At 45.4% G+C, this 22281-nt stretch overlaps 1 protein-coding gene across 1 annotated transcript in view; it reads right to left on the bottom strand.

The window, feature by feature from the left end:
* The window catches only part of ASB17 (ankyrin repeat and SOCS box containing 17), a 194293-nt gene extending 172319 nt beyond the window's left edge, over positions 1 to 21974 (bottom strand). Inside the window, exon 1 of the mRNA XM_085600137.1 lies at positions 21574 to 21974. Coding sequence (XP_085456263.1) covers positions 21574 to 21974 — 401 coding nt within the window. The remainder of the gene's footprint in view (positions 1 to 21573) is intronic.
* Between the last annotated feature and the right edge of the window lie 307 nt (positions 21975 to 22281).

The following is a 22281-nucleotide window of genomic DNA, read 5'->3' as shown; positions in this document are numbered from 1 at the left end:
ATGCATATGGTACAAACAATTTAAGACTGTCACAGTTTTGCCCCAATAAAATAGTGTGGCAATTATTTATCAACAATCATTGGCATAGCAAATAGGTCTCGCCTTTGGTACCTTATAAGTGTTTAGTTATCCAGGCACAATATCCTTGGTGCAACAACATCAAGTGTTGCATGGCTAAACATTTATAAGGTCCCAAAAGGGAGACCTATTGGCTATGCCAATGCTTGTTTTAATAGGGCCTCGAAACGGGTCTCTATTGGGCTCTGTTTTGTGCTCTGGCACAGGCGGTCTGCTTTTTTTGTCCCCGGACTGCAGTGACAGCAGGCACATCGATGTGCGCGTGGTGAGCGTTGTAGAGGAAGGGAAATCCTTTAAAGAGAGTCATTTTCTCTCTGGATTTCCCTTCTCTTTTTGAAACTCAGGAGCAGCAACATTGTCGTGGTGTCACCAGGGCTTTAAGTGGACGTTTTTTCAATATTATTTACAAGCCATAGTTGCTGTTTATTTATCTTATGCACTAGCAACCATTGACAAAGCCAATAGTCCTGACTTGTAGGTAATATGTGACTTGTATCATATATCTGGACGCAATGACAGGAACAGCAAAATAAATGTCGGGCGACACACTGTGCTAAACACAGATTTTTAGCTTACGTGTTTTTAAGCCACGCCCTTAATTACATTGACCACGCCCCTTTGAGAGACCCCCCCCCCCCCCAGTTTTTTCATCCCACTTAAAGCCCTGAGTATAGGGGCCTACAGAAAAACCCTATAGCCATGGAAAGGGATGCATTACAAGAGTCTTTTAAACACAAGATGCCACCAATGACTGACCCGTTGCTCTGGAGATCTACGTCACATAATTGACCTAAACCCCATCAGATATGATATTGCCTCTACATATTCTGATATACCGGGAATGGAGCCCCCACAAATAGGAGGAGGGCTAAAACACACCCTAACTATACCACCCACACATTGGTAAACCCCTGAAATAAACAGTATATATCGCACGGATATAATACCTTCTGTGCATGATCCAAAAAAAGTACACACTCAGTGACAATGTCTAAATACAGAGGGGTGGGAGGGAGGGATTGATTTTCATCAACAGTATATTTATTTATTTTTGTATTTATTCTTGGAGCTTATAGAGCGCGCAGCTACCTCCAACGGGGGTGTCCTGGCGCTTGGACGGCATAAGAGGAAGTAGACACAGTGGGATTAATCACTGGAGAAGAGCCACGTCTTGAGGTCTCGGCAGAAGGTGGATTCTGAGTTAGTCAGTCGTAGAGCCAAGGGTAGGCTATTCCAGATTTTGGCAGCAACAACCGCAAAGGCTCTGCTGCCCATTCTGGTGCGACGAAAGTGGAGGGGTGGATGAGGAGTCGCAAGTGGTTGGATCTGAGAGCACGATCAGATTGGGCCTGCCTGAGTCGAGCTCTCAGATAAGCCGGACCCGAATTCCGTAGTGCTCTGAAGACTAAGGTCATTGATTTAAATTGGATGCGTTTGGTCACTGGAAGCCAGTGAAGCTTCTTCAGGAAGGGGGAGATCGATTGTTGGTAAGGGATGTTGAATATCAGCCTGGCTGCCGCATTCTGGACTGTCTGTAAGCGTCTGATCAGGAAGGCAGGAGCCCCTGCGTACAAGCTATTAGCGTAGTCTAAATGAGACGTAATAAGTGCATGAATAACAGTTCTGCGTGAGTCCTGAGGGAGGAACGGGAAGATTTTTCTGATCATGCGGAGTTTTCCAAAACAGGCTGCAGTTACTTGATCAATTTGAGTTTTGCAAGAAAGTTCGCTGTTGAATCTGACCCCTAAGTTCCTGGCCGACGTCACTGGTTCGGGAGGAGGGGATAATTCTGATTAAGGAATAGCACCTCCGTTTTATCCAAGTTTAACTTGAGGGTATTGAGGACCATCCAGGATGAGATGTTACGCAGGCAGCGACGGAAATTAGAGACGGTAGCTTCGGAGTGGTCCCTGAAAGAGAACACTACAATTTGAGCTAGCGGGGATAAATAAACATTAAAATGTAGGGGGCTAAGTGCGGAGCCCTGTGGGACACAACAGTTCAGTGGTTTTGCAGAGGAGACAAAGGGCTGCAGGGAAACTGAATGAGAGCGGTCAGTTAGGAATGATCTAAGCCAGGAAAGGGGGGGACCCTGGATCCCGAGGCTGAGTAGTCGCTCCATCAAGTTATCATGGGATACCGTATCGAATGCCGCAGACAGGCCGAGGAGCACTAGCATGGCTGCCTCGCCAGGGTCTACGGATTCGTGGATATTTTCCGATACCTCCAACAAGGCGGTCTCGGTGCTAAATTCGGGTCTGAAGCCGGACTGAGAGTTATGAAGGAGGTGGTTAGCTTCAAGGTAGGTGGCGAGTTGTTCCTGGACAATGTTTTCGAGCACCTTCGGCGGTTTAGGTAGAAGGGAAATGGGGCAATAGTTTTTGAAAACCGAGGGATCGGCATCAGGTTTTTTTAAAATGGGTATAAGCATGGCCCGTTTCTAGGCAGAGGGGAAGATACCAGTCTGTAGTGAAGTGTTCCAGATGGAGATCAGCGGAGAGATAATGAGGGGGCAACTAAGCTAAAAAGTGAAGCCGGGCAGGGGTCAATTGGTGAACCAGATTTACAGGAGAGCCATTTATGGAGAGCAGCTTCGTGGGAGATTGGAGAAAAGGAGGGGAGAGAGTGGACAGTGGAGAGTTCAGTGATGGGTTCTGGGTGGTGCAAGCAGGGGTCGAAGGAAGAGTGGATCTCAACAATTTTATCATGGAAAAAGTTAGAGGCCGTCGCAGAGTTCCTGAGTAGGGAGAGTCTTACTGGATAGGGCCTCCGGCTTAGCAAAACCTTTTACAATTTTAAAGAGGGTTTTAGATGAGTTGCTGGCCGAGTTGATCTTTTTAGCGTAAGAGTCTTTCTTTTCTGCGCAATTTAGTCTGTGAAAGGTTTTAATGGCAGCTCTATATATGGCTTTAGCCTCCAAACTATAAGTGAGTCTCCAGCTATGCTCCAATTTTTTGCAGCGGCTCTTTGCGGCATGTAGTGGGGGGGTGAACCAAGGGGCGGAAGGCTTAAGTCTGGTGGAGACAAGTGGTTGTATAGGGGCAACCTTGTCAAGGGCAGAGGAGAACCAGTTGTTAAAGCCGGTAACGACATGATCCAGGTCTCCACTAGCCTGTGGCAAGAATTTGTCGAGGGCAGGGGCCAGGGAAGTACAGGTGACCTTGCATCATTTTCTGCCATACTCCCGGGTAGGGGGGGGCTGGTTAGGTGGTAGAATAAAATTGAACCTAAAAGGGATCAGAAAATGGTCTGACCAGGGGAGCGGCAAGGGGGAAGTAGTGAGGAGGTTGGAATTGTTCGAGAATAGTAAGTCTAGAGTGTGGCCAGCCCGATGAGTGGTGCCCTTGACCCTTTGCATGAAATTAAGGCCATTCATAGTTTCTAAGAGCTGGCTAGCTCTAGAGCAGCCTACGTCATCGACGTGAAGAATGAAATCGCCGAGGACAGTGAAGTGTGCGTGTTTTAGTGATAGGTCGGCCACAATGTCATAGAAGTCTACGAGCGGTTGTGGCGGGGAATTAGGGGGACGATAGATGAGGATTCCAGCCAACACCAGATCGGAGGTGGAGGATATGCAAAATTACATTGCTTCCAGGGGACTAATATTGGTGATAGTTCTGGAGGATAATTTCCAGCCTTGTCTGAGTATCACAGCAATCCCACCACCCAGTTTGTTATTATGTCTGTTAATACCCATGAGGTGGTAGTCTGGTGGAAGAGCTAGCTTGAGATCAGGGTTAGAGGAGTCCCTGATCCATGTTTCGATCATAAACATAATGTCCCAGGCATGGATTGTTAGGGAGAGCCATATGTCATCAGAGTGGCGGGGGAGCAATCTGCAGTTAAGAAGGCAGGCTTTTGCGGATAGGAGAGGCACTGTGGGTTTAGTAAAGGTATTGGGAAGCAAAAAGGAGGGGCTGAGTGGAGGGGGGATGTAGGAGTCCACATTAAGTACCAGAGAGCAGTTATCACATTGAAGGACAGGCGGAGGATCAGCGAGGTTGAAGAGGGAAGGGGCAGGGCAGTTGCACCATTTGTCTCTGATGGATAACAATTGTGAGGTAGACCAGCAGATTGGGACGTCGCAGGGACTGCCAGCAGCATGGCTGGCGCTGGTCACGGCACAGGCGCTGACGGGCGCAGACGGGCTTGCCTTAGGCACGCCTATGGCGCGCCAGCGGTGCGCCCGCTGCACGCATCCACTGTGCCTCAGTTTAGGCATGTCCAGATATAGTGAGGTAGGCTGAGATGCTAACCTCTCGGGTGGTGCGAGGCGGAAGTGAGAAAACCTGACTTCCGGTTGGTGGCACCTCCCTCCAGACAATCGGAAGAATCCGTGCTGGAACGAGGAGGGACGCCGAGCCCAACCGGCAAGTAAGCCAAAAGTGAATGAATGGATATTTTTAACACAGATAGTCTTTAAAACACATTAAAAAAATTTAAATGCGGCGAAATAAAAGTTTAACGGGCAAAGTAGAATTTTTTAAATAGCAGAAGAGCCCTTTCCCAGGCGCTCTACAATGAGGCAATTCCTGCAAGTAAAGAAACAGTTTAGTTAAATTTTAAGCAAAGGAATGTCACCAGAGACTGAAGGGGAGCCCTTTCCCAGGCACTCCAAGAGTAAAGTGACTCAGGAGGTCACTCAGTTAACACTAAGTATAGTAGCTTGTGTATTACAGACACCACATGTATAATGATGATTAGTCATAAACACTATTAACGTTACTATGCAAATAGGTACCTTGTATTAAAGGCACTGTGTAAGTCGTCACAATGCGATGTTACCCTTGATGATTTTTTGAACAGCGGAGGATGTCTGTATGTGATTTGTCAATAATGAAAAATACAATAAAGTTTGTTAAAAAGAGAATCAGCACCGTCTGCGCCCCTTGAACAGCATCGGAAGAATGCTGCACCAGTTCCGATGGCTACTTTTTGCATCCATACTGATGCCGTTGACACCAGAGGAGGATGTGCATCCCTTCGTGCTATTCAACGCCAAGCACAATCCACCACAAGCTCGACCGAGATCACCCGGCTCCAACCGGCATTCAGCCACAAAGCAATCCTTCAGATTCTGGTACCTTGCCCTCATCACATCATAGGGCCCAAACTCAACAAAAGGTTTTTGGCACTGACTCAGATAATGATACTAACAATGATGGGGACAAAGTTGTTCTCCAATATAATGATAACAATTGTTATGAAGACTTTCAAGTTGCCACTGGGCTGGATACTTCCCCATATACTAGCCTTGTGTGCCTCCTGGTCCTGCCACAGAGGAAAGTGCCTTTTCTGCTGTTTCTATGCACAGAGCAGCAGAAGTTCTCCATTTACATCTCCCCACTATGAATGTGAAGACTAATGTATTGACTGAAATACTTCAACCTGGTCAGGAGCCTTCAGAGCCCCTATTACCATATAATGAGGCCCTTGCGTACACCCTTTTAGGCACTTGTTCAAAAGCATGTTGAAGTCTGCCTGTTAATAGGCAAGTCGCTTATTGTCATCGTCCCTCACCAGGCGACCCTGTCCTTCTAATTCAACACCCAACATCAGAGAGCTTAGTGGTACAAACATCAACCAACAAAGTCAATCTCAATGCTTTTCCTACCACTCTGCTTGATTGTGGATCAAAAAGAAGAGAGATATTTGGAAAACATATTTTAAACATATGTGCCAGGCCATGAGGTCTGTGAATGCCAGCTGCCTTCTATGCTGATATACTCATGCCGCTTGCCACTATGTCACTGTAGCAAAGCTATACCTGGCTGCTGAGCCCTAATCAGAGTGAAATCGGTTCTAGTTTGCTTGTGGTCTGATTCAGGGAGGATCGGCCTGGCAGTTCAGGCTAGACTGCTTCCAATGGAACACAGTCAGGACTGATTTGCATATAGCCTGGTCCAAACTGAAGTGGCATGGTGTGCAAAATAACAATGGACTGGGATGCGGCCCCAAGTAATTGCCAGTGGTTGAGATTAATTCAAGCATTCCATCCAGCACTTTTTGTGTACTTCAGTGTTTTACTGATTTTTACCAACTGTTCCAGGCAACCTTCAGATGTCCCTTACCCAGACTATTCAAGATGGTGGTGATACAGCAAAGTCTTGACTAGACATGACCGACTATATAGGTCGAGCAGTTTGTACTAGTGTGGGCCTATGGCGCCACGCCTGGAATAGGTCTACAGCCTTCTCCTGGGATGTCCATGCATCTTTAATGAAAATGATTCTTACGTTTCCTTAGGCTTTCTCCTCCCACAAGACAGAACCATCAGCAATGTTGCCCTCTCCATGGCTATGGTAGAGATTTTTCATTTTGCCAATGCTATGCTGCACTACGAGCCCAGCAGGCCTTTCAGTCCTTTCGTTTCAGAGGACATGGTTCTCAGAGAGAACATCCAAGACAGCAGGAACAACATGCAGCCTCGTCCCTTATCCCACCTGCAGCAGTAGTCGCAAAATTGCTTTAGTCTTTGCCAGCACAATGTTCTAAGTTTCAAAAGGGCCCGTGCATAAATCTCCATTTTTTGAACGACACGTTTAAAACTTTACCTCTTTTTAGACGGTGACTTTTTGACATGCTTTGCATTTACATGATAACATAGTTAGAAAGTATTTTGCTTGCAGCTCATTTCTTGATAAGCATTTTATCATGACATTTGTACACTCTGTCCAAGGCTGAGGAACAACAAGCATGTTGCCCTTGCTTTGGTTGTCCGGTTGGAGATAGCTCTGAAGCGGAGATACAAAGAATCACATTGGTGTTGCACCTCTGACATAGTGTGATCAAAACAAGGCTTTTAATATATAAACCACCTCTGAGCCATGTCCCTTAGAGGAGCACTTCTACGGATTATCCTGGGAAGCTTGCCACTGACTAAGATGCAGCCCTGCTGACTCTAATCTCTAACCTGCAAAGGACAGCGGGCCTGTTCCACATCAGACTGGCTTCCTGATACATCTTACACAGGTATGGGGAGTTGGGTTGTCCAAAGAGATATGGCAGGTGGCACTCCCATTATGCTCTCGCTAGTATAGGTAATATTAGGTAGGAGTATATGTATGATATATCCTCAAGTATTCATATAATCACTACATTCTCATAATAGTTGAACTGTTTATCTTTTTCACCATTCTTGTAATGCTAGTAACAATGCTTTGTTTCCTCCTGCTAAAAATTGCAACTCATGTTTTTTACACAAGAATACAATTGCTTCAATAAATGTTTGAAACACTACTTTGTATATTTCTTGTGTCTTCCTTTTAGCATTTCTATGTAAAAATGATGGGTAGATCAGTTTCCATGATTTCTGTGGCGAATTAGTGATCATGGACTGAGGTTGCAGATACTATCCAGTATCCTTTAAGTTTAGGGTCAAGATGGTGCACTGTGAACTAGAGAATTGGGCAAAATACTCTGAAGATGTGAGTGGACGCAGTCCCCATATTCTGATGTTTATGATGTCTGGATACGCAGTCCAACTTAATTTGTAGGAAACATATGACAACAGGGCTGGATCCAATATTTTCTCCAGGAGTGGCAAGACATAACTTCAGGCAAGTGAGTTCTCCAAATTGTACTCTGTGGTTATGCTCTGTCATTTCTTTCCGCCCGCCACACCTTCTACCACCAGTAGAATGGCTGACAGAGGACCATCTGTCCGTCTTGCATAGAGAAGTCTAACCTCTTTGGGCAAAGGGCTATTAAGAGGGTTCCCACATTGAAAGTAGGAAATGGGTGTTACACCCACTACTATATTGTGCTGAAGAATGGGGGAGGCCATTCTCTATTTTAGAGCTTTGTCCTCTTAACGCCCTCCTGCAGAAGGATACATTCAAGAGGCTTACATAGCACAGGTTCTGCCTGCCCTAGACCCCTGAGACTGGATGGTGACATTGGACCTGCAGGGTGCTTATTTTCATACGTCCGGCCAACAGGTCCACAGGCACTACCTGTAAATCACAGTGGGCCAGGAGCATTTGCAATTTGCAGTACGTCATCTGTGCCCCTCATATGTTCAAAAAAGTGATGCAAACACAAAGAGATGATGGACGGAGCACTGAAACTTTTCACTCACCCCCAGTCACAAATGTGGGTTGAATCAATCATCGTTCTTTAGCTCACTTTGCCATCCCAGTTTAGGCCCAGCTATATGCAAATCAGTCTTGACACTGTGCCTCATGGGAACAGTCCAGCCCGAACTGCCAAGCCAGGTCTTCTCTGGACTGCAAACAAGCATCCTGGAACCGGTTTCGGGGTTACACCCCTCATCAGCCAGGCTAGCTTGAATCCCTCCCAACGTAGTTGCCCTAAGTTGACAGGGTATGCCCAGATGTGGGACCCTTGCTCACCTTTGCACCTAGAATGACAGTGAAGGCTGGGCTGGTTTATGTACCAGGTCTGTACCCGTGGTGCCCCTCTTCCTCGAGAGCTGTCCTCACGTCCTTCGGAATTACCTAGGCTCTTTATTCGTAATGATTAAAGATGCCAACCTTTTTCTAGCTTGGTGCTTTGACGTCTGGGTTGCTCTTAGCGCCACCTGCTGGCCACGCCCCCTCTCCAAAGAAGAAGGCATATTTAAGTGGGCCCATGTCAAATTGTGAGGACGTCCGGTTTCCCGATTCTGACGGGCTGAGTTCTCTTGTTCTGAGACAGGGGTGACCATAGTATAAGTCCTCGGCCCCCTGACAGGTTTACATACTGATTCCTTTCTTTTACCATATGTTAGACTTGGCATCCTTGGCATGGGTTCCCCTGACTTTTTGACTCTCCCTCCTGCTTTTTTGACTGTGTGCTGCATTTCGTTTTTGTTGGCTTAGATTCTTTGGCCACTTTGCCACTGCTGATCAGTATAAAAGTGCAAGTGCTCCCTTTATAAATTATGGTTATGATTGGTTATATATGATTGTCATATTTGATTCACTAGTAGGTCCCTAGTAAAGTGCACTTTGTGTGCCCAGGGCCTGTAAATCAAATACTACTAGTGGACTGCAACATGGATTGTGCCACCCACACCAGTAGCCTTTCAAATGTGTCTCAGACCTGCCACTTAAGTGTCTGTGCACGCAGTTTAAAAACTGCCATGCTGACCTGGCAAGTGCACCCACTTTACAGACCTAACCTTCCATTCTCTTACATGTAAGGCACCCCTCAGGTAGGTCCAAGGTACCCCCATGGGCAGGGCGCAGTATAGGGGAAAGGTAAGACATGTACTGCTGTGTATTACATGTCATAATAGTGAAATACTGTGTATTTCATTTTTCACTGATGAAAGGCTAGCTGTCTCATCGGCTATCATTGGAGCTGCGGTGTAACATTTTACATGTGTAACTTTCAATTGGGAACGAGAGATTTGGGGGCATATTATCAAGGTCCGACGATAAATATCGCAAACCGCGCTTAGCGCTTGCATATTTATCGTCGGCTATCTCTGGAATTTATCACCCGGTTAGCGCGTTATTAACAACGCGCATCGCCGAAGCGATAAAAATTCCAGAGATAGTGGGGATATCGCTGTTTTCCATGGTGGAAAACGGCGATATCCTAGATAATAGGGCCTGTGGTCTTAGCCACACAAACCACCCCCCATGTTAGGTATGCCTTAGTCAGGAATTTAACAGATGTTAAATTTCTGCGTTAAGGCATACTTAACGTGATTTTAAATATCGCTTACCCTCCTTATCAATATGACAAAGCTGGGTTAGCGATATTTTCCCAAGGGAGTCTTGTCAGGCACGCCTCCTTTGCATCTCATTAGTGATGCGATGGGAGGCATGCTGACAAGAGGCGTTATTGCAGGGAACCACACGCTAGCGTGTCCTTGTTGATAATGTGATAATATTATCGCCGCTTTTTGAAAATGGGCTCTAAAGCCGCAATAGTATTATCACCACCCCTTGTTGATATGCCCCTTGGAGTTTAGGGTCTCTGAACTCAGAATTTAATAACACGTCTTTTAGTAAAGGTGGTTTTTAAATTGTGTGTTTGAAAATGCCACTTTTAGAAAGTGGGTATTTTCTTGTTTAACAATTCTGTGTGCTTCTGCCTGTTTGTGTGTGCCCTGTCTGGTTTTGGAATGACAGGAGCTGGGGATGTGCATTCACTCTAGACAGTCACAAGGGGGTTGAGGTGTCCCGCCTTGCCTGGGTGACTCATAGCCAGGCTGAATAGACCTGGTGTGCACTTAAAGTGGTGGAAGGAGTTTTCTCTAGCACCTGAATAGGCTGTGTCTCCGCTGCACAATGCTGTCTCCACCTCCTGTAGTGAAGCTGGACCAGGGAGGACAGAACAGTTTTTTTACTGAGCTCAGAAACTCTTGAGACAAAAGTTTCAAAGACGAAATGGGGTATAAATATTAGACCTTAAACCCCAGAACTTTAGAACTTTCGGACCAAGAGGACCCTGCCAACAAGAAGAGATTAAGAGCTGTCAGAAGGAGTACTACCCCTTTGCTCTGTGAACTTTGCTGGGTTAGCCTGCAGTTGCAGCTTCTGTCTGTGGGCAGTGGAAGGGACTGGACTTTTGTCTTGCTGTGGTATCCTGTTTAAATAACATTCTCCACAGGCTTGAAGTAGAGCTTGCCTCCTCTTCTGAAGTCTCAGGGACACAAGACTTCATCTGAATCTTGCTAAACAGCACCTGGACTCCTCTGCTGGACTCCTGATTGCCAATTCTAGTTCCTAGGCCCGTGGAAAAATGTGGTTGGTGCTTTAACCCAAGAAAAACAACACTGACGCCATCAGCGATGCCGCCAGTGACGCTGGGCACCACTCGTGAAGTGCATGATGCACCGCCCTGCTGCACTGCAGTTCCGATGCTCGCCGATGCCCGCAAGTTATCAATCTTTTCGATATCGGCGCTCGCACTGATGCCGGTCGCCACTAGCACTTGCATTTTGACATTGCAGTGCCGATAACCAACGTGGGTGACTTCCCAAACTCATCAACACTGCACTGCTGATTGGAACCGCCGCCACGCCGCCAATGCCGCGTCACCTCCCCTGCCAGCCCAGACTTGACCCCTCACCTCCATGCGGACTTGAAGCCATCGCCTCCCCTTTGGCTGTAAGGAGCCTTGGCCATCGACACCTCACCGCCACGACACTGTGCACTGACTTTTGACTTTGTTTTCCAAGGTACTGTTGCTTGGCGGTCCTTGTGACTCAATGGCCGGCCTGTGCACCTCACGGTTGGTGCCATACTTTGGGTTTGTGCCTGTCACGATGTCGTAATAGCCACAGTTGGATATTTATGTTATGAGCTGTATTTTTGCAGTAATCCTTTTAAAAGTCATTTTTGAAAACTGTACGTTGGATTTCTGTCATTTTGGTCTTGTTTGGCTTAGATAAAGACACCTTATTTTTCTAAACTGGTGTGGTGTTCATTTATAGTGCTTTCACTGTGTTACTGTTTGTCTGGGTGCAAATACTTTACACATTGCCTCTGGGATAAGCCTGTCTGCTTGTGCCAAACTACTAAGGGGGTAAGCAGAGGTCATCTAAAGTGTGTAACTTCCTTATCCTGACTAGAAGCAAGGGTCCCTACTTGGACAAAGGTGCAGACGTCTGCCAACTACAGTCCCCCATTTCTAACACAATATTAATGCTCTACTGCGTATATTTAGGTTGTTCATCCAACAGAGTGAGTAGATTTCATTATACCTGACTGTGTGGTGTTATTTTTGAGCGCCAGGTGACTTTTCCTATACACATGCTCGTACACTCTGGTTATCCTTTGCCACCACACCATATATTTATTTATCTGTCCTACTGATAGGTTTCCCTAAGACTATGTTGGAACTGGTGGCCTCCTAATCCTAGGCAAATTCTTTTTCTACTTCATCCATGTTAATACGGTCATGTATATCGCTCCCTTAGTAATTATATTATTATTCCTCTCAATTATCATACTGTCCTGAAAAGCACTACATATTCCAAGTGAGCTTGAAATGTCATCGACATCACTGGACACTAATTGTTATAGGCTGAAACGAATTGCTGGTACACAGTTTGATCATATGTGTGCTTTAGAAGAGGCACTCCTAAAGGATGGTTGTTTTATTAGTGTGATCTGCTTAATTCTATATGTCTTCTCCACACTGGGACACTGAGCACTTGTTTTATATGTTTTGCTTTTGACTAAGTATGTGTATTGGTTGATTATATACATATACATAAAGTTACTGCACATAGCTTTGAGTGATAAAAAACTCAAAAACCAACTAAGGGCATTGTGGTTAGTTTTGTACATTGATTGTTGTCTTATTTCTACTCCTTTACATTCAATGCATGCTCTGAATACAAGTTTGCTGACTTATGAAAGTATATGCTAAAAAACACAGGTGAACTATTGTTTTGTGTTCATGTTTATAGCCCAGGTGTGCACTGGTGTAAGGCTGCTCTTGTTTTGTGTCCTCACTTACTCAAACACACCAGGTGGGACATGTGAATTTTGCAGTGTGACCTCAAATCTCAGTGAGTGCATCAGTGGAATCTGATGAATTGTGTCCCGGTTTCAGAGGAGACTGAAAAGATCTGCAGAGGTGGCTACTGGACTGCGATTGGATCAGTTGCGGGTCCCTCCCCTTACCCTAGCCAAAATGAAAATATCACGGAATCATCACTAGTGGTGTTGGGGAGGCCATCTGGGAGAGGTGGCAATCAGAGGCCACTGGTCTCCGATGGAAACTCAACTCCACATCAATTTGCTTGGCATTGAAGACCTTCTTACTTACTATCAGAGGAAGGTGGGTGCACATGCTCATAAACAGCACTACCGCCATGGAGTACTGCAACAAGCAGGGAGGGGTAGGGTCTTGGGCCCTGTGTCAGGGGGCTCTATGCCTCTGGAAGTGGCTGGACCTCAAGGAATGTCTCTGATGGTAAATCAACTGGCAGGATCTGTAAACACCAGGGGGACAAACACAGGCGCTTAGCTCACCATGAATTGCTGCTGCTCCCAGAGGTGGCACAAGGTATCCTCCAGCAATGAGGAGAAGCCTGACTCGATCTTTCCATCCCTGCAGACAATGCGTATTATCAACGCCTTTGTGCATTGGAGTTTCCAAAGCAACTTTCTCTCAGAGCCTCCTTCCATCTAGAGTGGAGCTAAGGACTCATGTATGCCTCCCTGTCACTGCCTCTCCTGCCTGAGTTTTGAAGATCAGGAACGACCAGGCCTAAGTCATCCTAGTGGCATCAGTTTAGGCCATGACAGTATGGATGTCACATCTTTCCTCCTGCACAGCATTCTGGGACAACCCAATATGGAAGAACCCTTCTTTGTCCGGTCAGAAGTTCTGTGCCCACATGATAATGGGCAAACCCTCCCTAGTGGTTACTCCAAGCCGGTTCTGGGGCAGCTCCACCTCCCACTGGTTTTGGGGCCACGCTGGCTAGAGGGACAAAGGAAGGGGTCTGGCCTGGTGTCAGGTTTGGCTTTCTGTAACACAGTAGTCTTCTTAGAAGTGTAACTATTCCCTGGACACAGCTCCCAGACCATCTAGTCAAAGGAAGGCCAGCACTTTCCATAACCAAGCCCTTTATCCTCTGTCTAGGAGCAATCCACATCCAACCACAGGGCAGCCATCCGACTGCCAGGTGATAGTTGCGTACAAGCTTTAGGCAGTAAAATGGTAACATGTAAGACATGCCTTTTCCTCATTAGGTAGACAAAGTTTGATTTCACCATTAAACTGGGTTTTGCATAAGTATAAAAATGAGTCCTTAAATAATTTCTCTAGCTACTACCAATCCAAACTTAGCATTTAATAAATGTAGCAGTGTAACCCTGTGTTTCCCTATGGTAACAACCAGCCTTGTTACATTGAAATTAGTTTTGGGGGATATTTCACTGTAAAAAACATGTTCAACATTAACTTTTACATGTCCTATTTTTAAATACCATGCATTCTGCCTTCATTGGCAAAAAGATCAAATTAGGAGAGACTTATTAACATTTAAAATGAGGTTTAAAGCCTGTCAAAAGGTTTTTTTAGATGGGTCAACCTTGCAATTTACACGTGCCACGTGAATGTTAGCTCTGTGCAACCACCAGGATGTGCATGCCAGTAGTCTCACTTGCAGCCCGCACACATGCGCACATTCATGAGCACACAGGTTTAAGTGTAACCAGCCAAGTGCCCTTTACCCTAGTTGTGCTGTGTGGACTTATTTTAAAAGGCAGACACTGGTAGTAAACCATCTCAATCCAATTACCATGAAAATACAGTGACTGAGACTCAGATAGTGGGACTCACCCACAGCAGAGCTCCAAACACTGGATGATCAAAAGTAAAAAATCCTGATGGTCTAAATGAGAGGAACCCACTTGCAACATATGTCTTTCTCATTGCCATAATCATTGTGAGAAAGCTGTAGGTTGTTTCTGTCAGCCAACCTATTCTTCTTTCTTCCTAGATAAGTTGGTGTTGAGGATCCGAACTTCCTTTCTACCGAAAATGGTCACTCTTTCATGTTGGGCAGGCTATCACCCTTCCAGCCTTCATTGCTCCCCCTTGTCCCTCTTAAGCGGAATAGAAACTCCATCTTTTGGACTGTAAGAGGGCACTAAGCTTCCATATCAATCATACCAATAAAGAAAGATTAGACGATCAGCTTGATTGGATGATCAGCTCTCTGTAGAGTTTTCCTGAGCAAAGAAGAGCACCGCAGTGCATAAACGCCCCATCTGTCTATGGATTAAAGATCTGCTACTCACCAGTGATAAAGCAGCCCCCAGAAGGCTTGTAAGTTCATTCTACCATGGCCAAAGCTTCTACCACTGTATTGGCATGAATGTGGAGCGCTTGTCCTGGACATTTATCAGGCAGTTATGTGGGCAGCTGTACACACATTCACAAACCACTGTTGCCTCAACAGTTAGCTCTGTCGAGCGGGGCATTTTGCCCATTCGGTCCTGCAGGATTTTTTAGTTTAAGCCAGTTCACAGATCCACCACCTGGGGAGGTACTGCTATGGTGTTGATGCACAGGGTGAGGAATCTTCGGTTAGCAGTATCCATCAGAAGAACAAGCTACTTACCTTTGGTGTAATGCAGGGGCGGCTTCTCCATTTGAGTGGAGGAGTGTTGCCCCAAAGGCCAGAACTGAAAAATAAAATGGTAATAAAGTTTATTTATTGCCATTTTATTTTTCAGCAACCGGGCCGACCTGAACTGAGTGACAGGCTGGGGTGGGCCAGTGCTGCCGAGTGGCATTTAAAATGCGCATGTCTCATTGGCCAGCAGTCTTGCTATGGCCTGCCAGAAATACACATTTTAAAGTTCTCTAACCTAGCTGTCTTAGACAGCTGGGTTAGTGAAAGCGCAGGCCTCCAGTGCTCTTGAGAGCGCTGAGTGAGGCCGCTTCAACCAATCCTGGCACTGCTCTCATGCTGGTTATAGCAGTGCCATGATTGGTTAGGTGAGTTGGCCGGGACCCACGGAAGAGAGACGACCGGCGGAGGAGGATGTCAGGCTCAAGATAAGTGTTTTATTTGTATTTTAGTTTCTTTCGCGTTCCCCTGCTCCCCCATACCCCTATGCCCTCGGGAAACGGCAGCCGCAATTGGTGTAACAAAAAGAAGCACTTAGAGGTAAAGCTCCTTTGTGCAGCTTTGTGCTTTCTAGAGCGTCCAATGCCAGAACACAGGAGCTTATAGTCTAGAGTGCCATGTGTGCCTCCAGAAACTGGGGGGCATATTTACTTACATTTCAAGCAACGCAGGGCAGTAAGCAAAGTCACTACGCTGAGTTACGTGAAAGGGAGACAGAAGAAATGTGCCATATCTACTAAGATATGGCACATTTCTGCTGTCTCCTAGCTCTGGTGCATTGTGTGCAGCCTAGGGTCAATGTAGGCACCCTAGCACCATACTGCAAGGGTGCGTGCTTTACAGGCAGGATTGTTTTTGTGTAGGAATGGAGGCATATTTCTCTTTCTATGTGTACAGCACAATGCAGCATGCACAGAAAGAGGAAATGACAAAGAGAAATATAGATATTTCCTCTTGCTATGCCTCGTTATGCTTCTTGTAGGCATAGCTTTTTGACACATTCCCAGGTTTACTAGCTTTAGTAAATCTGGGAAAGTGCCAAAATCCATGGGCTCAAAGGGCTCAATGGGTTCATCGAACATCGCACTTTCAAAATTACTAAATTGCATAGTATCTTCCTGCTGTTAAGCAGGGAGATTACCTGACTTCCCTAAATCTACGCGATGCATAGCTTCATCTTTCCATTTTTGCAGCTTACTAAAGATTTCTTTGGTTTGTGGGGGGCCACCAGCATTTCCAATTTCAGGTGCTCCCATTTAGATTGACCTCAGCCCCAAGGGTCTTTACGAAGCTCTTGGCACCATTGGTTGATATTATTCATTTTAGAGGTATTCATGGGCATCCTTAACTTGTTGAATGATTACTCAGTTGTCCTTCTTTTTCTAAGGAGGAGAATGATGTGATGGAGGTGTGTGCTCTTCTCCAACAGTTTGGATTTCTCCTCAATCTCGAGAATTTGTCACTCCTCCCTGCGCAGATGCTACAATTCTGAGCCCTTTTTTGCATGGACAAGAGCAAAGTGCTTCTCTCCCCAGACAGAATCAACAGGTTCATGTTTCATCTGAGGGGCTTGTTAAGCCTTCCTCAGGCTTTGGTGAGACTGTGGTTACGAAGTCATGGGGAAATGGCATCACCTCTGACCATCTTTCCTTGGAGTTGCCTACATCTTTATGCATTGGTACACCATGTGTTGACACATTGGAACCCTCTTTCCCATGACTAAAAGGCTCTGATTCCCATCATGCTTCAGATGGTGGCAGATATTTAATGGTAGCTCATGCCAGTGTACTTGGGGAGGGGACATCAGTTGAATCAGCTCACTCTAGTGGTGATTTCTACAGATGCCAGCAAACCGGTGTGGGGGCAGTCCTGGGACCCTCCAAGACGTAGGGCAAGTGGTCATACAGGGAGGCACAGTCATCGTCCAATTGTAGTGAGTTAGCTGCAGTCTGGGCAGCTCTGATTTATTTTCTTCCTCAGATCAAGGGTCCATCAGTATGGATGCAATCAGACAATCGGGTGGTAGTGGCCTACGTCAAATGCCAGGGACGGATAGTTGTATCCCTTTATCACCACTCCAGAGAAATATGTACTTGGTCAGAGGTCAATCTCCTATCTCTCAGAGCAGTGTTTCTTCCGGAGGGGGAGAATAGGCCAACTGACCAATTGAGCAGGAAGTTTCCATCCTCAATATCCCTCTGTCTGTCTCAGGTACTGTTTCAACAAATTTGTCTGGAGTTCGGTCATCCATGGTTAGACATGCTTGTGGCCAGGGAAAATGCACTGCTACCTCACTTTTGTTCTATGATACCCACCAGCGAGATGTGGGCAATAGATGCATTGTCAGTGAAGTGACCCTGGTATCTACTGTAGTGTTTCTGGCCTATTCCTCTGATTCTTCGAGTTTCACAGAAAATCCAGGAGCATAGGACGCAGGTGCTGTTCTAGATACCATGGTTCATAATGTTGACTCAGATGGCTATCAAAGCAAACATAAGGAGATGATGAACGGAGCGCTGAAACTTTTCTGACACTCACCCCCAGTCACAGTTCTGGGTTGAATCCATCATCGTTCTTTAGCTCACATTGCCACCTCAGTTCAGACCCAGTTATATGCAAATCAGTCATGACCCTGTGCCTCGTGGGAACAGTCCAGCCCGAACTGCCAAGCCAGGTCTTCCCTGAACCGGAAACAAGCATCCTGGGACCGGTTTCGGGGTAACACCCCTCACGAGCCAGGCTAGCTTGAATCCACTGGACCCACGTCTGGGCATACCCTGCCAACTTAGGGCGAAAAAAGCAAACATAAGGAGATGATGGACGGAGCGCTGAAACTTTTCAGACGCTCACCCCCAGTCACAGATCTGTGTTGAATCCATCATTGTTCTTTAGCTCACTTTGCCACCTCAGTTCAGACCCAGCTATATGCAGATGGCTATGGCACCCTCATAGATTTTCCCGCTACAGTCATTACCATTGAGTCAACCTCAGTTGTCTCTTGGCGCCCTCAGTCAGATGAGCCTGGGAGTCTGGCATCTGAACGATGGCACCTAGTGGCAAAGGGATATTCAGCAGAGGTGGCTGACTTAATACAACAATCTAGATGGCCATCTATGAGAAATTCATATAATAGGCATTTGCAGAATTTGAAAGACGGTGTCTATCTTAAGGAACGCAATCAGTGTGTGTGCTCCTGTCAGGATCTTAGATGTCCTACAGGATGTACTTAAGTTGCACTTAGCAGATTCCACAATTAGAGCCCAGTGGGCTGTGATTCAGGCTTTTAGAGGTGACAGTGCTGGTGCAGTAATTTCACTGATTTCCCAACTTTTGTGGGGTTTTTTCTTCTCCACTGTCCCTTAGTGCATTCCCCAGTTCATCCATGGGACTTGCCCATGGTTCTTCGAGTATTGACCCTTCCTCCTTTCAAACCACTGGAGTCGGTGTCTCTCCAACTGTTAGCTCAAAAAGTGGTGTTACGGTTGTCACATGTTCAGGAAGATCAATGGGTGAGTTGGGGGCTTTACTGTCAGATTCCCCTTTAATTCATTTTTTTCTGGACAAGGTGATCCTTCGTCCTAGTCCTGTTGTTTTGCCTAAAATCCTGTCTGATTTTCACTGCTTACAGGACATTTTCCCGTTTTTTTTTCTCGAGATTATTCCTTTACTGAGGAAGACGTTCTTCATACCCGGGACTTACATAGGGCATTTAGGATGTATTTGTCCAGAACGGCTGAGTTTCACAGAGTAGATTCACTATTTACTACTTTTGGATTATCTACTAAGGGGTCTCATCCCTCTGAGTCAACCCTATCTAGATGGATTAAATCCACCATTGTTCTTTGGTAAGAATTAGCCCAGGTTCCTCTTCCATTTGCCATTGAAGGAAGACCCACAAGAGGGTTTTCAGTTTCCTGGGCGTCCTTTAAGGGGGCTTCTTTGAGGGCAGTCTTTTATGCTGCTACGTGGCAATCTCCCCATACTTTCCTTTCCTATTATCATGTCCAGTTGGGTGAGGGTTTTTCAACTTCCTTTGTGTTTTGTCAGCAGTTTCTGATATCTAATTTATGCAAACTTTTACAGGTGTTGTATTTTTTTTTAAATTACATTTTTTATTACAAACAACAAAGATCTGCATGTACAAGTTTCATCTGCAAAACACTTCAATACAGTTATTTCATTACATTTAGCAATATTCGACTTCACAACTACTCTCACTATTATCACATATCATCCTCTGAGTCATTGCCTTCCTCAGGGGGGGTACATATCTCTCCTCTGTACATATTCCATTTTCCCCATATTCTACTCAATTTTTTGGGGCATTTCCTATAAACAAATGTGGCCTTCTCCGCCACCATAGCAGCATCCATATCATTACTCCATTGCTCCGCAGATGGTATGTTTCCGGCCCCCCACTTTTGGGCAATGTTCCTTTTGGCTATCATCATGCCTGTCATTGCCCAGTGTCGTTCGGCGTGTGTAAGGTCCGAAGGCCCCCATACATTTAAAAGACAGCACCTGGGCTCCATCAGGACTTGTTTCCCTGTTACCTCTACAATGATCCCCAGCACTGTCTCCCAGTACGGTCTCAGTTTTGTACAGTCCCACAATGTGTGGAAGAAGGTGCCCATGTCCACACACTGCTGTAGACAACTCGGGTCAGTGGACCGTCCCATCTTATGTAGAACTACCCTGGTATAGTAGGACCTATGTAATATTTTTAACTGTACCAGCCGTAATTTGGAGAAGATTGCCACCTCCTTAGGCGACGCCACAGCGTCTCGCCAGTCAGGGTCATCCATTTCTCCCACTTCTAACTGCCAGACCTCCCTGAGTCGGTCAAATGGGTCCGCTCGGTTATTGATGATTTTTTTACATGTTAGTGAAGTTGCTCGCTTGTATAAGTGGTCTGTAAGTAATCGGTCTTCTAGGGGGGACAACTCTGGGAGAGTCTCGGCCGGAGGGAGGACTGCCTCTATACATGTGTTGTATTTTTACAAATTTCTGATATTTAGCATTTCACTTACTGTGTAATATATATTTTTCAATAAGCAATCCTGTGATGTTTGGGTATCCTCTCACATGTGCAGACGGTATCTGGGATGATGGATGAAGAGGTAATCCCCTGGTTAGTAATCTTTGTTACTCTGAGTGCAAGTCTTCCGAGATGCAGTCCTGTTTACCACCCTCCCTCCCGAAGGTGGGATTGATTATAGGTACTCTGGTCTTTTTTCTCTTAGTACATCTGTTAATAAACAGGAAGTGATGTGGCAGTACCTCCCTTTTCTACTGGCTGCTGGGTTATGGCAGCCATGTTGGGAGGATATTTTTCGTTATGCCCGGGAACAGGTTCTACTGGACAGAGAAGGAATCCCACTTGTGAGAACTGTTTCCAGGAAGACTTGGACTCGGAATAATGAAGAGTACTGGTAAGTAATTGGGGTATTCTATTAATTGGTTGTGGTGTGCGCGAGGTAATGGAATACTGTGCAAATTGTGCTGCTTTAAATGAAAAACATTTCACATAGCATACCCACTTTTAAAAATGTCCATTGCTATCACCTACATCCATGGGTTATGGTCTCGTGAAACTGAAGAAAGTGCCATGTAAATCATTCACAAACATACATTTAATAGAGTTTTGATTCCCCTAAGCTTTGAATCAGGGTTGTCAACTGAGCAGGGCTACAACATAGGAGCCAGCTCCTCATGATTTTCATATCTTGAAGCACTAGCTTCTCATTCAACATAGAAGGGCTGTGTCATCATTCTTCCCTTTTATGTTTCTACTCGATTTCTACCTCCCCACTCCCATCTCCTACCCCACTAGTGTTCTTCCTAACACACTTCATGATTCCATTGTTTCTCTCCGCATCAATATCCCTCCCCACCCGATTTCAATTCAGTGTCCTCCACAATTTAATCTCTCTCAGCCCCACTATAATGTCTCGCCGCTCACCTTCCCGCTATATCCGGCCTCCACGCTCTAGCCTGTCCGCTTCCCGCCTCCCTTCTTCATGGTACCTCCTTGCTCTCAGTTTCTCCCTCTATTTCACTCACTTGACCGTTTCTATGCGATCATCACATCGCTTCCTTCAACCTGCTTCAGAGCTAGACTGATTGGCTTTGCCAGTGCTTGTTAGAATTACCTGCTGTTGGAAAGGGACATGGAGTCCTCACACAGTCCCTCAACGGTACTGCAATTTGGACTCAAGAATGATTTGTGCTTTGCATTATTAGTGGGAAAAAATACACTACGTCCTCAATATTCTGGAAGGGTTGATTGTAAAAAGACCAGACTACTTTTTGACCATCCATATTAACACTAGAAACCAATAACATAATCAATATCCCCTATCAGAGCTCAATGGGTTGCTCTTGACTCGCATTACATAATTTATATGACGAAGTCTAAAACACATGAAGAATTACATTACCTCAAAATCAGGGCCAAACTGCAGCTTCTGTCTTGACAATATTCTTTAGTTTTCTTCATCAGTAGTTCAACCAGCTGAGGGTTACCTTTTCGTGCAAATATCCAGTACAGAATTGTGTTAGCACAAATTTCACTGAACTCGTGATTAACCTGCTTTGCATGGAGATATTGCGTTCTCTTCACAAATGTGATGTAATCTGTGATCAGAATATCAAACTCTTCCGGTTCAATGTTTCTCAGTATTTTTGCTAGAGTTCTATAAATCCTGGGCTCATAACAATGATATCCCCATTGGCCTGGAAACTGTAAAGAAGGTCTTCTAACAATTCTTTCCATAAGATCGATGAATATATTGTTTTTTAGCCAAGAAAGCTTGCAGTTTAGTCTAAAAAAATCTGACATTGCTGCTTAAAATACAAAAACATGAAGCAGTGAAACAGGTCACGGTGTAAAAACATGAGGTCACAATGTTGTGATTGTTTGCCTGCTGTAGCCAGCTTTCCAGCTAGCAATAGTGTACATTTCATGAATATGGCCAAGTCCTACGCTGTACTGCTACAATATTGCTACATGTAAGTATAATGTTACAATCCAAATTCATGAAAAATATGTGGGACTTGTATGTATAACATTTTTAGCAGGTTAATATGCAAACGAGCATCATAAATGTAATATTTTCCTGAAACCTATTTACATACAGTCATTGAAT

The sequence above is a fragment of the Triturus cristatus genome, chromosome 4_2, assembly GCF_964204655.1.
Source record: "Triturus cristatus chromosome 4_2, aTriCri1.1, whole genome shotgun sequence".
Classification (NCBI taxonomy): domain Eukaryota; kingdom Metazoa; phylum Chordata; class Amphibia; order Caudata; family Salamandridae; genus Triturus; species Triturus cristatus.
This window is presented reverse-complemented; position numbering and strand designations above follow the sequence as displayed.